Source organism: Rhineura floridana, chromosome 3, assembly GCF_030035675.1.
Source record: "Rhineura floridana isolate rRhiFlo1 chromosome 3, rRhiFlo1.hap2, whole genome shotgun sequence".
Classification (NCBI taxonomy): domain Eukaryota; kingdom Metazoa; phylum Chordata; class Lepidosauria; order Squamata; family Rhineuridae; genus Rhineura; species Rhineura floridana.
Window position 1 is genome coordinate 85,879,833 of NC_084482.1, and position 15,202 is coordinate 85,895,034.

General features: G+C 40.6%; 1 protein-coding gene across 2 annotated transcripts in view; it reads left to right on the top strand.

Moving 5' to 3' along the window:
• The window catches only part of DOCK2 (dedicator of cytokinesis 2), a 459,036-nt gene that overhangs the window by 23,258 nt on the left and 420,576 nt on the right, over positions 1-15,202 (top strand). For both annotated transcript variants that reach the window (XM_061616811.1, XM_061616812.1), the window contains exons 4-9: positions 4,994-5,049; positions 5,803-5,899; positions 7,408-7,556; positions 7,993-8,128; positions 9,481-9,635; positions 12,329-12,410. In XM_061616811.1, the coding sequence (XP_061472795.1) occupies positions 4,994-5,049; positions 5,803-5,899; positions 7,408-7,556; positions 7,993-8,128; positions 9,481-9,635; positions 12,329-12,410 (675 nt within the window). The remainder of the gene's footprint in view (positions 1-4,993; positions 5,050-5,802; positions 5,900-7,407; positions 7,557-7,992; positions 8,129-9,480; positions 9,636-12,328; positions 12,411-15,202) is intronic.

Sequence of the window (15,202 nt, forward strand, 5' to 3'; positions counted from 1 at the left end):
TGTCCATGGTATGCTCAAAGCTCTCCTCCAACACCACATTTCAAATGAGTTGATTTTTCTCTTACCCGCTATTTTCACTGTCCAACTTTCATATCCCTACATAGAGATTGGAAATACCATGGTCTGAATGATCCTGACTTTAGTGTTCAGTGATACATCTTTGCATCTGAGGATCTTTTCTAGTTCTCTCACAGCTGCCCTCCCCAGTCCCAGCCTGATTTCTTGACTATTGTCTCCATGTTGGTTAATGACTGTGCTGAGGTATTGATAATTCTTGACAAGTTCAATGTCTTCATTGTCAACTTTAAAGTTACATAAATCTTCTGTTGTCATTACTTTAGTCTTTTTGACATTCAGCTGTAGTCCTGCTTTTGTACTTTCCTCTTTAACTCTCATCAGCATTCGTTTCAAATTGTTACTGGTTTCTGCTAGTAGTGTGGTATCGTCTGCATATCTTAAATTATTGATATTTCTCCCTCCAATTTTCACATCTCCTTCATCTTGATCCAATCCCGCTTTCCATATGATATGTTCTGCGTATAGATTAAACAAATAGGGTGATAAAATACACCCCTGTCTCACACCCTTTCTGATTGGGAACAAATTGGTTTCTCCATATTCTGTCCTTAAAGTAGCCTCTTGTCCAGAGTGTAGGTCGCACATCAGGACAATCAGATGCTGTGGCACCCCCATTTCTTTTAAAGCATTCCATAGTTTTTCATGATCTACACAATCAAAGGCTTTGCTGTAATCTATAAAGCACAGGGTGATTTTCTTCTGAAATTCCTTGGTCTGTTCCATTATCCAACATATGTTTGTGATGTGATCTCTGGTACCTCTTCCCTTTCTAAATCCAGCTTGGACATCTGGCATTTCTCACTCCATATATGGTAAGAGCCTTTGTTGTAGAATCTTGAGCATTTCCTTACTTGCATGGGATATTATTAAAGCAATAGTTTATTATTAAAATTTGTATATTTTTATTGTTTTAAACTGCCCAGAGAGCTTTGGCTATGGGACGGTATATAAATGTAATAAATAAATAAATAAATTCTTCAGTCATCCATTGAGGTTTTTCTCTCTTTTTAATTAGAGGTATTGTCTTTTTGCATTCTTCCCTGATAATGTCTCTGACTTCAATCCATAGTTCTTCTGGCTCTCTGTCAGCTAAGTTTAAAGCCTCAATTCTGTTCCTTATTTGATCTTTATATTCTTCTGGGGTGTTATTTAAATTGTATTTTGGCATTATCATTACTTTGTTGTTCTTCTTTAGTTTTACTCTGATTTTTGATACGACCAGTTCATGATCTGTACCGCAGTCTGCTCCTGGTCTTGTTTTCACAGAAAGTATGGAACGTCTCCATCTTCTGCTACCAATTATATTATCAATTTGATTCCTATAGTGACCATTTGGTGATGTCCACATGTACAGTCTTTTCGGTTGCTAAAAAATGTGTTTGCGAGAAACAAATTATTGGCTTCACAGAATTCAATAAGTCTTTTTCCTGCTTCATTTCTGTCTTCTAAGCCCCATTTCCCCACAATTTCTAGTTCTTCTCTGTTCCCTGCTTTTGCATTCCAGTCCTCCATGATTATCAGCATATCTTGTTTTAGTGTGTGATCAATTTCTTCCTGTAATTCTGCATAAAATCTCCCCAATTCCTCTTCTTCTGCATTTGCTGTTGGAGCATAGACTTGGATGATGGTTATGTTAATAGGTTTCCTGTTTACTCTCATTGATATCATTTGCTCAGACCTTGTGTTATAGCTCCTAATTTGCTACATCACTTCTCACTATTAAAGCAACCCCATTTCTTCTTAATTTCTCATTTCCTGCATAAAATACTTTGTAGTTGCCCGATTGAAAATGTCCGATTCCCGTCCATTTTAATTCAGTCATGCCAAGTATTGTAGTGTTGATATGTTCCATTACTTTCTTGACAATTTCTTACTTTCCCTTGTTCATGCTTCTCACATTCCATGTTCCTATTGTGTGCATCGTACAACTCCGGACTCTCCTTTCGCATCTGTGCGCATCAGCCTCTGGGCTTCCGTTCGGCTTTGACCGAGCTGCATCATTAGTCACAGCGCTACTCGTACCTGTCCTTTGTTCTCCCCAGTTGCTCAGTGAGTGCCTTTTGATCTGGGGGTCTCATCTTCCAGCACTATCTTTTACTCTGTTCATAGGGTTTTCGTGGTAAGAGGTAGTCAGAGGTGGTTTACCATTGCCTTCCTCTGAGTTTGGATGCACCTTAGTCTGGTGTCTCAGCTTTGACCATTCCATTTTGGCTGCCCCTGCTAGGAGTCTAGCCTCTTGGTCTAGACTCCTGACGGCATTGCTCTCAGCTTCTTCAACACCCTGAAACCCCCTCAGCATGTTAAGGTGTGCACCCTTTTTGTTTTATAGGCTGCTCCTCCTCAGTCTTTTTGCTCTATAGCTATGTATCTTCAAGTTCAGCTTAAGTTGTACTCTCTCTATTCCCCACCTGTATCCTTTTCCTTTATCATTACAATGCCCTAAGTTCCTCCTGACATCTGTCTCTATTTCTCTGGTGTTACATTAGACACCTCCTTCAATCATATACTGTATGCTTACTTTGGCTTTTCCCCACTGACTCTTCTCTTTTGGCTTGTTCACACATTATAGTGTTATTACAGCGAACACAGGTACAAGCTGTCTCAATGCTTGTAACAGAGGGTAACTTGTTGACTTGTACAGCTCAACTATTGTATACACAGAGTATATACTTGCTGAATGTAATGTACCAATACAACTTTTGACTTTCCCTTTTGTTTGTTCACTTATGGGTTGGTTTGGATCTCCTATTCTTCCCCTCCTTCCATGAACTAGCTTTGGCATGAAGTTTCTGGTTTGTTTAAACTTGAATTCCCCCATTTTATATGAAACAAGGAACTCTGGTTTAATGTTGGGATAATCCAGGATCTGAGTGATAGTTCAGCTTTTCAAATGGACTCCTGATCTCAAGAGGGTGTTGTGACGCCCTTCCCTGGCTCTCCCTGTCAGGTTCCTACCTGCTCGTGGTTACTGCCTGTCTCTAGGCACCACCAGGGACTCCACCAGTCCGGACTGTCCTTTTTTATGGTTTCTCTTCCCGCTCTAGCACAGATCTCAACAGATCCCCCTGCTAGGCAGCACCACCAGTCACGTCCTATAACCAGTATTCCCAGAGACTCTGCCTGAGTCTCCCTCAATTAGGTTACCTCTGTGACTGCGTGCTTAAGCTGTCCCAATCGCTGTGATTTGCTCAGACTGCTTATAATTCTGGTTTGCTCTGAATACTTGTGGTGTTATACTTCCCTTCACCCGCTGCCACCATTTGTTACTCTTCAGCCTTGGTTATTTACCTCACCCTCCCTTCTGGTCTGTGAAACCCCAGCCAAGGATCAGGCCTCTAGTAAACCAAATTAAGTATTTATTAAATAACACAGAGAACAAGATTAACAAGATTTCTTCATAAGGCACATAAGCATATGGTTTTATCTAATACTAATCCGAACTCCACCCTATCCTCACATCCACCAACTCTCCACACAATCTCCTCTCAAAACCCACCAAAACAACCCTCTCAAGTCCACCAACGTCCACCTCACATCCACACCACATCCACCCAGATTTACCTGACATTCTTCCTTTTATACTGTCAGCCATTTTAAACATTCAGCCAATCATCCAGCATTCTACTGCCCATTCACTCCCCCTTCCTCTTTCATTCTACTTACCATGTATCTTCTAAACAAACAGCACTTACCCTATTTACACTAATACAGGATCATCACAGGTGTATCATATATTGTGCTAAAGAGAAGGTTCCTAAATGGATTTCAGGCTGCATGTTCCATTAACATGATTAGCACTCATATTGTGGATCTAAAATAAATAAATAAATACAGAGGAGGGATGTGTCTGCTGCTGCAACACTCAGGGAGAAAAGATTTAAGCCTTTCCTCTCCAGGTGTGATTTAGGTAGAGTCACTCAACTGCTTGGCAATTAGCTTTAGGGGAAAAATGCCCAGTGGCACACTTAATGCTAACTGTTATGCAGTAGGGCAATTTTACCAATATTGCAGCTGGAGAGGCAAGGCTTCAATTGCCCCTTCTTTCAGGCTGTACCGCTGTTCACAGTTATGCTCTCCTGCACTGCACCTGGTGTTTGATTTTTAAAAAACCCAGTGTGATTGCTAATGATGGTGTTAACATGTAGCTCTGTTAGGACATCAGGCTCATGAATATTGGAAAATTATAACAGATATATCTTAATATATAAATTCCACTTGAGCCTCTTTGGTATTGTAAAATAGCACATGAATTGAGATGCTGTCTTGCATGTTTGTACTTTGCGTAAGTTAGTGGCTTGTGGGCTTCCCATGGGCAACTCATTGGCCACTGTGAGAATAGGATGCTGGACTAGATAGACCACTGGTCTGATCCAGCAGGCTCTTCTTACTGTATGTTCTTATGTTATGTTATGGTCTCTGACAGAGCTCTTTCAAATCACTGGCTTCCTGATGCATTTAACAGGACATATTACTGATGGCCCTGGGGCCTTCAACACGTAGAGCATGTGCTCTGCCACTGAAAAACTAGAAAAGCCTGGGGTTTGCAAGCGTACTTGATCGGGCATTATGTAATAAGTGAGGGTGAAGAAAATAGATGGAAGTTAGTCTGCAGTGCCTACACGTTCAGTGTTCAGTTTTGTTTCAGCAAAACCTGTAATGTATGATCCAAATCTGATGCCCTTCAGATGTTTTGACTGTAGTCCAAAACACTGAGAGGGCACCATGTTGGGAAAAGCTGCATATCGCCATATGCAGCAGCTGCAGCTGCAGCTGCAGATACTACACAAGAATAAAGCTCACCCGAGCTGTTTCAAGGACCTCTGTCTCTATATATCTGCTCTTAGTCTGTTTGGCATATCGTAGAAAAAATGTTTGGTAAAGTATAACAACTGTGGATTCTTTTTTCTTCCACCAGGGAATATTTCCAAAATCTTTTATCCATATCAAAGAAATAGCTGTTGAAAAGAAAAGGTATTTCATTTAGATAATTATTGTGATGTACTGTATATGTCAGGGGCAGTGGAGTGTTATACAATAGCTAAAATCCCATACACTATTGAGGTTGAACAGCCTGTTTAAATAATGTCTGTAACTAAATTTTGAAAGGGTCCTTCATTAGCACTGTTTCTTGAAAGGCTAGACTGTACACACCCAGTTGCGGATAGGCAAAACATTTGTAAAGTGTCCTATCCTGACTGTGAGCCAGAGCTCACGTAGCATGAGGGGTACCTGTTGGTGGTGTGGTCAGGCAGATAGCAGTGTGGCATTGTAGGAACTTGGACAGCTCCAAGTAAACAACTTGATTCAGCATGGTTTGTAGCTCAACTGAGACTTGTATCCCTCTTAGCCAGACTAACTCTCCTAGCTCTGCCATCTTCCTGAAGAGTGGAGAGCCTTTAAAGTAGTAGGTGTGGAACCTTCACCTCCTCCATCTCAGTTCCTTCTGAGTGTGTTGTGCTGGCAAGAGTGAGGCCCCTGGTATAGACAGACCTGGTCTGTCAGAGAAAATTTGCACATGGAGTGGAGGGAACTGTTTCCAGGGCTCCCAGTCCAGTCCAAGAGGCTCCCAGCTGATAGGCCCTGCCTTGGTATTAGGGCTTTGGTCTGGCTGCATCCAGCACATCTGTGTCTTGTACCATTGGTCCTTCTAATCTGGGCCAGAGTCTGGGCTGCCGATCAGGGTGGGGATTGTGATATTAAGTCACTGTTTATCCTTCTGTTCAGGAATGCAGAAAATGTAATACCTGCTGAGATTCCTTTGGTGCAAGAGGTTACGTGTACACTTTGGGAATGGGGCAACATCTGGAAACAACTCTATGTGGTAAGACATTTTCCCCCTCCCAAGGCACTATTACTTTAAATACTTTAAATTAGAAGCTATTTAAATAAATAAAATTATTGCCTGCAGTGGAAGAGACTTTAGCAGGGTTAGTTGCCATGTTAGCCATATTCAGTGGGCTTAGTTATGAGTGTGCCCAGTGTTTGTTTTTTACTGCGTTTTGTCTTTAATATCATGAATAGAATGCTCCTTTGAGAGAGACTGTAAAGAAGCAATCCCTGCATTGAAGAGTTGGGTTCTATTGTTAAAATCCTGCCAGTATAATTCCACTTTGAGCTTTCTGGTCTTTCAAGTCTCTTTGTGACCTTTAACAAGCAATACAGGAATGCACTCCCAGTAGGAGGTTTAAGGCACCTGTAATTCGGAACCTACTACTTTTGGCTTATGGGGAAAAGCTGCTATTATATATTTCTAAGCAACTTGTCTATGTATTGTGACAGCCTGCCTAATTTGAAGAAGGGTCTCTTGTGTGCCAAAGGACAGCACTGCTGCACCGTGTATTTAAATCTTAACTGGAAGGGTCATTATTAAAAAAACAGCCTCCATTTACTTTGTTTGTGCTTTAGGTGCCATGATCAGTACACCTGGCAAAAGCAGTGTGACTTAGTGAGCACATTTGGGTATAGCAATCTGCCAAAGGCACAGATCAGAAACCTAAAACGTAATCTTTTCTCTTCTGGATGAATTCCATCAAATGCAATATGCAATACTCCCTCCCTCCCTTCCTCTCTCTCAAAATTGCAATGGGGGTGGTACTGTAGTGGTCCCAGGGAGATATTGCCCTCCTGCCCCAGGTTCCTCTCAGCTCATGATAAGATAATCAGTGTGACTTGGCCCAGCTTTTCCTGTTGTATAAGCTTGATGTAAAGGGAGAGCCTGAACTGTGCTGATGGTAAGGGTGGGGTTAGGAACACAGGAAGTTGCCTTATTTTGAGTAAGACCAAGGGTACATCTAGCGTAGTATTGTCTACACTGGTCTGCAGTGACTCCAAGATTTCAGGCAGGGCGTCTTTTCCAGCCATACCTGGAGATGCCAGAGACTGAGCTGGGGACCTTTTGTATGCAAAGCAGATACTCTACCATAGAGGTACAACCCTTTTCCTTAGCACCACAGTCTCATTTCCCCAAGTTTGCCCTTTTATCTCCATTTTGCACTATTCTGTCCTGTGTCTCTATCACCCTGATGCATTAATAATATGCAGCAGGCATTTGTATATATGATAAAATTATTTTTATATGCATCATACCCTGAATACTGGAGGTCGCTGATTCATAGGGTCGCCATAAGTCATAATCAACTTGAAGGCACATAACACCTTGTTTTTTGTAGCTTTTGTACGTAGGGTAGTTTTGATTTAACACCCAAGAAAATGAAAATGAAAAGATCATTCTTTTTCTGTTATATAATAATTGTTTAACCTCTGGAAAGAAGCCAAATGGTGTTTGAAATTTCAGGTAAGTCGAAGTCTGAAATGTGTTGCTTGTTTCAGGCAAACAAAAAGGACAGTTTTCGGCAAGTACAATCTATGATGTGCGAGTTAATGGAGTGGAGGTCGCAGCTACTCTCAGGAACATTGCCCAAAGATCAGCTCAAAGAACTGAAGCAAAAAGTCACTTCCAAAATTGACTATGGCAACAAGTAAGTTAACATTGATTGTGTTTAGTCTGCTATTGCTTTGGAGAATAAGCTAATAAAACCATAATTATGCTAACATTGTCCTAGGCAGGCATGTTGTGTGTAGTTTTCGGTTTGTTTCGTTTTAAAAAGAGGTTGTATTCTCAAGATTATCACATGGCCTGTTACCAAAGATATCTGTTAGAATCCTGATGTGCTACATTGTTTCATGGGGATTTAGAAATTTTAAAAGTAATTCCCAAATACATATTAAGGAATCAAATCTCAAAAATATATACAAACCAAGCATAAGCTTTAAATTATGTAAATGCCAAGTGTCATGGAATGGTATGCTTTCATAAGACAGTTGATGTGAAGTCTACATTTAATGATGTGAGGTCTACATTGCAGGAGAATAGCCTGTAATGTTGCTGATGACATTTCCTCTTTACGTCTATAGGATACTTGAGCTAGATCTTATAGTTAGAGATGAAGATGGGAATATCTTGGATCCAGATAAGACCGGTGTCATCAGCCTCTTTCGTGCTCATGCCGAAGCTACTAACAAAATCACAGAACGAATTAAAGAGGAGATGGTACGGAGTTTGCACACCATTTCTATGCTTTCAGACAGAAGTTCTATTTCTCACTGAGGGAAAGTTATTTATGCATTACATGAGAAATCTTTCTTCTCTTATGTCTCTAACCAGTGAAAACCCTTCCAATGCCAGACTGTGTTCATTGAAAATATGTTTTACATATTTCCTACCTCCTGTTACCCTTTTTATTTAAACTTGGCAAGGTTTTCCAAAAGATACATCAACTGGTGCAGAACAACCATCACTACATGAAGAAAAGAGAGTTCTAAAGATTGGTATAGTGATCAGTATACTGAATCAAGATTTCCAAAAGTTAGAAACTCATCTCCACCCTCACCCCTCCAAATGCGTTTTGTTTAGTCAGCCAAGTAGCCTTATTTTACATTTGGAACTTGCCTGTTAATATGGTGGTGTGTTAAAGAGCTTCAGGCCTATTGAAGGGATAGCTTTCCAACTCTTATGCAAGGAGCAATTGCACAGTCTAATACCACTGTCAGGCCTTCTTCTGAAGCCTAATTCCATTGGGGCATGGTGTGCTTAAGATGTGCTACTTTTTTATGGTACAGAAGTAAGTTGCCAGTTCATTTCACCCTCCTTGATGAGCCAAACACAGTGAGCTTGTCTATAGCTAGGTGGAAGGAAGTAGCTATCTACTGTGAAGCTTAAACTAGTGCTTACCTTGTGTGAAGATATTCTGAATACCCTCAGATAATTGTTTCATGCCATTAACAAAAAATAAAGAGCAAGCATCATTTAAAAAATCAAAGTGCAATAAATGCCACATTGATAGGATTACAGTGTGTCATAAATTATTATATAACCATGGCATACAATACAAAAATCTGTTCCATTGAAAATACACAGCTGATTATATCTGTAAGTAGGTTGGACCTGGAAAGCATATTGGATGTCGTTCAGTTGGTGACCTGATTCCACTGATGAAGGCATCTGTCAATGGGGAGGGAGGCAATTTCCAGCTATCTCATTTCCTATTCCTCACCCCTTTCAAATGTACTCTGGAGCTTTGGAGGACCTTCTGGAGCAGAAATTGCCCTCCTCCCATTCCACTAAAGCATGTTTTCCATCAGCAGAGGGTACCAAATTGGATGCTCAATATGGCTTCTCAAATATTCACAAAATCAGTTTACTAAGTCTTGAATCTTGCGGGTTTGAATGAAAAGGTTAAATGTACACCTAATAAATGCAGGGGTTCAAATTGTGTCCTCCCTACAACACTATGATTTAGCACTACTGTGAAATATAAAAAGAGGAGGATGCCTTCCTTATCAATTGCTTCTGGGTTTAATTTTGATAACATTATACCCATCTTACCTTTTCTTTATACACAGTCAAAGGATGAGTCTGATTATGGAAACTTCTCCAGATACTCTTCATCCCCCACTCACAGCCTTTATGTCTTCGTGAGAAATTTTGTTTGCAGAATAGGAGAAGATGCGGAACTTTTCATGTCCCTCTATGATTCACAGAAGCATACAATTATAAGGTATGCTGCTGTTTTACCATTGCAAGGTGGTAATCTCCCCTGGCAAGTTGGCATGTGTTTTTACGATACGTGGGCGGCTTCTAATAATGGTCCTTGAAAATTAAAAAAAAAATACACATTTCACAAATTAAGGAGATTGTAAATTGCCAGGTACTTTGCATTAGGCCCTTGCATGGAAATTTTAAATAAGCTTTCACACTATCAATGCAACAGTAATTTCAGTGTTCAGTAGGTGTTGAGTACCCTAAGGGAGAGAACAGTCAAAGAAATAAAAGCAACAATGACAATGCATACCTGACTATAAAAAAAGATGGAGAACAGAAAAGGGAAAAATCAAAATATAATTAACCATTTTAAGTAACTCACGAAAGAACCCTATGAAATAAGCAATAGATAGATTATATTGTTACTGGATTCAGTTATATGTTAGTGTGTTCTGAAATATTAAGAGAAGATGTAAAGTTGGTCACAGTTATTTATTACATATTAAATGTGCAAAAATAAATGGAATGATGGAGCTTAGGTTAATTTAGAGTGCACTGAGAACCTTCAAGTGTCTCTGATAGCTTGCAGTGTTTAAGCTGAACTATGCTAGTGAATTCTTTGACAGAACATTTGAAAGATTTAGCATAAGTAGTTTCAGTATGCTAAGCTGAAATAGTAACACACAGAGTCAGTGTGACAGCATAATCTCTTGGAAACCACCATTATTTGGGTGGTAACCAAAGTAGTGCTACGTCATGGTCCCATCAGTGCAAGGAATTCTGCTTGTGCAACAGGACTTTCCCCACCCCCCCAAATCTATTCTAGTGGTTCTCCCACCTCTCCAGAGCAGAGTTGTGGAGGGTGTGGGGTGTACATGGGGGAAGGAGGGGGGTGGAAGTCCCATTGAACTAGTAGAAATCCTTGCACTGATGGAGCGCTTTAGTTGTATCCTGCCTTTTATAGCTGGGATTTAGATTTGTTCCATTCAGCTGGAGCATCCCCTACATGGCGCTGTGTTTGGGGAATGCACCTTTCAGCAGAAGGTGGAGTGACTTCTGCAGATTCTCTCTGTCCCCTGCAGCCCTTGTGTCTTCTGAAAATCTGCTTCAGAGGGTTGGGAGATCCTCCAGAATTGGTGGGAGGGCTGTAGGGGGAAGGTGAAATGAGCAAAAATGGTCCCTTCCCCCTTCCACCATTGGAATCCTCCTTAGTAAATCAAAAGCCTTCAGTAGATGGAAGGAGCTCCTACATTCACAGATAACTCAGTTTTTATTGAGTCCTATGTATTGGCTTCTTTTGCTTAATACAGTTTTTGTTCCTCTTAAAGGACAGAAACCAATAGCACCAGGATTGTTCTTGAACACAGGAGTAATTTACCTGTGAAATGACCAGACCTTCAGTTTGAAACGTCCTGTTAATAAGTACAACGTACAAAGTGAGCTAATTGTTAGAGATGAAAGATTCATAATTGTGAAAGACACAGTTGTAGCACTGGAAGGAAAATGTGACAGAGCCATTCTGTGAAAACTTTTACATATCTCAGGGATAATTTTACGCTAGACTACAGTCACATGGGACTAGAAGGTGGGCCATTGACTACAGCAGTGTGGTTTTGCATTTTTTGTTTATAAACAGTCCTTTCTCTCTCAGCTCATGTTTGGCATCTCAGTAAGAACTAGGCGTGCATATAAAAAGCATGATTAGAGGTTATGGGAATTCAACATATTACATGGAAGCAAAGTCACCTATGGCAATGTATATAGTTGTTTGAGACCTACTGTAGTCTCAGTTCAGATGACTGATAGCAGTCTGATAAACCATGGTATTTTGGATTCGGAATGAAGTGTGTGCCTTAGCACTCTGTCCTCATCCCTTCCTTCCCCTCCCCTCCCCAACTTATGTTACATACCTGGTGTTTGCAAAGATGTCTTGGTTTCTTAAAGCACAGCATCTTATGTCCAGTCTGTTTTTAATGTGTTCCAGCAAACCAGACTGTAAATCCATGTTCTGAACAGAACTGTTTCATCTGAACCAGGCCATAAAATGCATAGAATATATATTTGCTTTTATGTTGTGTGCTTTTGTGTGCTTTTTGTCTTACAGTTGCCTTGTACACAATGATCTGTTCTGAATTTTCTCTTATTCGTATGTTCTTACTAAGCAATTTATTTGCAAGTATGACTGAGTGATGTCTGTGGAACTTATTTCCAAGAAAGTGGGCTTTGAACCCAGTCTTAGGTTAAAATCATGTAAAGACTTACCTAGAAGTAAGCTCTACTGAACTTAATGGGATTTATATCTCAGCAACCATATTTAGTATGGGGCCGTTAGAAGAAATATATTTTTAGTCTCAAACTGCAAAACCGCTAATGGGACATTAGCTGCTTTATATAGTAACCATTAAAATGTTTTTTAAGTGGAGGTACAATCTATTTTCCAACCCTATTTCTTGCATAATTATCTAGATTCCAGCCTTCATGGCATGACATTATTTTGTCTTTAGAAGGAGGATTGTCAAAGCCATCAATCAAAACAACACAAGAAAAGATATCTATTTGAATGTGTCAATTTGTTGAAGTGGTATTGTAGGTGTTAAGATTCGTGCAGAGCAATGTGTATTATGTAATGTTATTTGCCAATAACACTTTGTGAAGCTGTTAGGTGACACAATCATACTGAGTATAACATAATATGTTCTTTTTAAACAGTGAAAATTACTTGGTGAGATGGGGGAGCAAAGGTTTTGTCAAAGAAATCGACAATTTCAACAATCTGAAAGTGGTTTTCACTGTGAGTAGCCTTTTTTACAAAAACGTTTTTACTGCAATACTTGCCCACCACCAGCAGTTTTTTCTGGAAAGCATATTGAGTCAAGCATTTTTCAAATCCTATCATGTATTGAGAATGTTCTGTTCTGCCAAAGTTGTTGAAAAAAAGTGATTAGATTTGCAGGAGACAGGACAGAGTATCTAGCTTGGTCTTGATAGGTGGTCTGACTTAATATATCTAATAAAATTAAGCAGAACTGTATGTGACCCAGAATAGTAGAACTGAGCCATAAGATGGTAGCTTGTTCATAGCTATATTTGGCAGAAGTTAATACTGTGATACAGGGAAAGTATCTTTATTAATCTTGTAGACAGATGTTACACTAAACAGAAGAGGTGATTGAAATCACTGAGACATACAATTCCTATCCTAATTATTCAAGGACGTCAGTAAATTATACAGTCATGAGAGTGGCTGTATATTATAGCCAGCATGGATTTTTCACATTCTGCAATGTGAAATTGAAAATACCCCCCATGCCATTCTGCTGCTTCCCATAAGCTCATTTCAAAACAAAACCTTACAAAACTTATAGTCCTGAACTCAGAAACACTTCCTTAACAACCCTCTATGTTTTCACGGCGATACACAAAACAGTCAGAGAGAATCAAGAATTCAAAGTGTAAAACAAGAGAAAAAAATCCCGGTTGGACTTTTTTCTGTCAGTGGTCCCATAAAGTGATGAAATTAATTAAAAATCAGCCATGTTCACAGAGTACCTGTAATCCTATTTCTGACCTTCACCTTCTGCAGTTTAAAAATTAAAAAAATGCCTGGCTGATTTTTAATTAATTAAAGAAACTTAACACTGAAGCCTATTATAGTGTCAGGCATGCTCAGTAAGAACTGTCAGTTTTCTAAAAGCCAGACTCACACCTGTTTGGCTTGGTTAATCAGGTGGCTACATCCATGTAAGACCTTTATTTCACTTGAGACAGTCATGGCTTCCCCTAAAGAATCCTGGGAAGTGTAGTTTGTGAAGGGCGCTGAGAGACTCCTATTCCCCTAACAGAGCTCCAGTGGCCAAAGTGATTTAACAGTGAGCCCCTCTTCTGGGGATTGTAGTTCTGTGAGGGCAATAGGGCCTCTCCTAGCAACTCTCAGCACCCTTTACAAACTACACTTCCCAGGATTCTTTGGGGGACGTCATGACTGTCTAAAGTGAAACAAAGGTCTGGAGTGGATGTGGCCAGTGACAACTTTGGTTTAAATTTGGGTGGGAGACTACATGTGCCTGCTGTAGAATAAAAAGGTGGGAGAAATCCTGAAAAACGATGATACTGTTCACAATGTTTTCCTTTTGGAAGGGAAAAGGGCTTTCCCTCTGCCCAGCGCCCACCCAATCTCTTCTCCTCCACTTCCCTCCCCATCCCCTTCCTTTCCTCTTCCTTCCCTCCCCACCCCTCCACATGCCCTGTGGTCAGTTTCACCTATCCTAAGCATGATTGTACAAGAGTAAATATTGCTGAACTCAAAAAACATGCAAATGATAAAAACTGCCCTCCCCAACCTTCCTCCTATCCCCTCCCTTTTGCCCCTTCCCTCCCACTTCGTTTGCTCCTCCCACCCTCTCCCCATCCCTTCCAATCTTCTCTCCCAACCTTCCCCCTCCCCATATGCTCAGAGGCACATGTTACCAAAATTCTTCCAATCTACACAGGAAGTGGATTGGACTGTGAAAGATCAATCCCAATGGTGTTTGCATTTTTACAAATTTGTTAGGCAGCACAATATCTCAGAGAAGAGGTCAGGTCTCCTGCTCCCCTGGTGCATTCACTATAGCTGCCCAATTTCCCTGCTTTTTAAAGTTTGATAGAAATATCTGTTGGCTATAGGTATGTTCTTAAACCGCAAGGTTTGTTTGCCTATTAGTGAATTGTTGCTTAGGTATATCACTGAGGAAAGGGGAAAAAAAGCTTACTCATCAGCAAGGGACCAATAAGATTTTTCCCCAATACATGCTTAATATAATAATAATAATAATAAAATAATAAAATTTTATTTTTAGGCCGCCTATCTGGCCAAATGAACGGCCACTCTAGGCGACGTACATAGATTAAAATAAGATACAACAAATAAATACAGTTCCAACATCAGTCTTCAAATAATCAACCCACCCACATCTGTACATTATAAACTAAAATTACCTAGGAATCCTGTATGCCTGCTGAAACAGCCACGTTTTTAATCCTTGGCGAAAACCTACCAGGGAGGGGGCATGGCGAAGATCACATGGGAGAGAGTACCAGAGGGTGGGGGCCACAATTGAGAATGCCGTTTCTCTGGTCCGCGCCAGCCTAGCTGTTTTCGCTGGTGGGACCGAGAGAAGGTCTTGTGAGGCTGATCTTGTCAGGCGGCATATTTGGTGATGCTGGAGGTGCTCCTTTAGATAGACTGGACCGAAACCGTATAGGGCTTTAAAGGTTAACACCAACACCTTGAATTGGGCTCGGTAGACAACTGGTAACCAGTGTAGGTCTTCTAGCACTGGAGTGATATGATCCCGGCGGCAGCTGTTCTTAATCAGCCGTGCCGCCGCATTCTGTACCAGTTGTAATTTCCGAACCGTCTTCAAGGGTAGCCCAACGTAGAGCGCATTACAGTAGTCTAAGCGAGAGGAGACCAGGGCATGCACTACCCGTGGGAGCAGATGGACAGGAAGATAGGGTCGCAGCCTCTGTATCAGATGTAATTGATACCAAGCTGCCCGGCTCACTGCTAACACCTGAGCCTCCATGGACAGCTGGGAGTCA